The following is a 1,733-nucleotide window of genomic DNA, read 5'->3' on the forward strand; positions in this document are numbered from 1 at the left end:
CAAAGGGAGTTGTATCCTTTACCCATCCGCTCTGTTCTCCTCTCCAAGTGGAACTTCATCATTTGACAATTCAAACTCTGTTTTGGGGACAAAATCTGTAAGCAAAGTGGTGGAAGAATCCCTGCCAAGAGGTCTTTTCCTGGCTACCGCCTCTACAGAACCATCCACTATCACTTCACTCTTAATCACCTGTACGTTATCAGAATCATCGGGAAATTGTTGAACAAGACTCTTCCCAGACCTTGAATTTATCTTTTCTTTTATTTGTCTTCTTACTCACATTTGTCCCTATTGAAATACGCCGCTTCAGCCACTGTTTATCTTTAACAGAGGTTTCTCGCCCAAATGTTGCCTTGAAAGTTTCATGAAGTTCTTTAATAGTAAGATTGTCCAAGGAAAAATCACACTTTGCAGCATCTGGATCTGTCTTTGGAATTACAGTCTGAGGTGGTGGTGATCTGCTTGAATTTTGTTTTTTAGTTTTTATGCTGGGATAGGAGCAGTCCAAATTCAAATTTTCCAAAGTATTATCTTCAATTTGACCATAGCTTAAAAGAGGAAAACTTTTCTCAAAAGAACCATCTTCAGCAAGGAAATTTGACACCGGATTCACACAGAAAGTAAAGGAACCAAGCAAATTTCATGCACCATAAACAGTATCAAATCCTTCGCAATTTTCTAAAGCAAATCCTGAGAAACACTTGATGCTTCCATAAGTCCATTCCTTATTTGCTCACTGACGTCTCTCACATGCCCTGGACCATGCGGAATGAAGACAGTCGTGTTCTTGGATGATGCCCCAACATCTTTTATTGTGTCAAAGTACTGAGTTATCATGACTAAATCCATGACATCCTTCGAAGAAGTGCCGGGGACTTTATGGGAAAATTCTAACACATTTTCTCGTAGCCCATCTGTGATAGCTTGTCTCTGTCGTGCAACCCCAACACCAGCAAGATATTTTGCCTCTGCATCAGCTTCCGCCCTTTTAACTTGTAGTATTTTGTCTGCTTCACCTCTAAACACACTTGCAAGTTGAAGTCGTTGAGCTGCATTGATCTCATTCATTGCCTTCTGTACTGAAGGATCCGGAACTATATCAACCACAAGTATCTGTTGTATGTTATACCCATATGACCCCATTGCTTTTTCAAGCTCTTCTAACACAACTTTGGCAACATCGCCCTTTTGCTCAAATAATTCATCCAAATTCATCTTTGGAACATTTGCTCGAACCACATCAAACACATAAGCTTGAATTTGTTCTTGAGGATTTTGCAGCTCATAAAATGCATCGTCAGCATTCTGTTTCACAACACGATACTAGATGGAGCAAAATAATTGCACAAAGACATTGTCCTGAAATTTATCTGAAACCATATGACGAAGTCGTTGATAGTAAACTGGACCAATGAATATTTCACAAGTAAGCTCTGTACCAAGGGTGCCACTGTAGAGAACCTCTGTGCCATGATAGTTGAAACCATATGAAGATAAAACCTGACCAAATTCATCAACAGTAGAGTCTGATGTATGCTTTGTTTTCTTTGTGCTTTTACAGAGGTAGGAGCTTGAAGTCGCTGCCAGTTGAAGAGCTGAAGAACAAATTACATAATCTAAAAAGCAACATTTAAATGATTTCTTCTTCAAAACCCTGTTTTGAAGAAGAATCAATCGCACACTGTCATGAGACGGAGTCTAACATTTTCCATTGCACTTTGGTTTTAATGACT

General features: G+C 39.3%; 1 protein-coding gene across 1 annotated transcript; it reads right to left on the bottom strand.

Annotated features, from left to right (window-relative positions):
- Positions 1-624: 624 nt before the first annotated feature.
- Positions 625-1,335, bottom strand: LOC149194225 (protein PPLZ12-like). Its single transcript, XM_089407377.1, has one exon. It carries the CDS (start codon positions 1,213-1,215, stop codon positions 679-681), a length of 537 nt encoding a protein of 178 aa, XP_089263503.1. The 5' UTR covers positions 1,216-1,335; the 3' UTR covers positions 625-678.
- Positions 1,336-1,733: the final 398 nt, after the last annotated feature.

This window comes from Pinus tabuliformis, chromosome 2_2, assembly GCF_031772625.1.
Source record: "Pinus tabuliformis cultivar Carrire ecotype Pingquan chromosome 2_2, CPIR1, whole genome shotgun sequence".
Lineage (NCBI taxonomy): Eukaryota > Viridiplantae > Streptophyta > Pinopsida > Pinales > Pinaceae > Pinus > Pinus tabuliformis.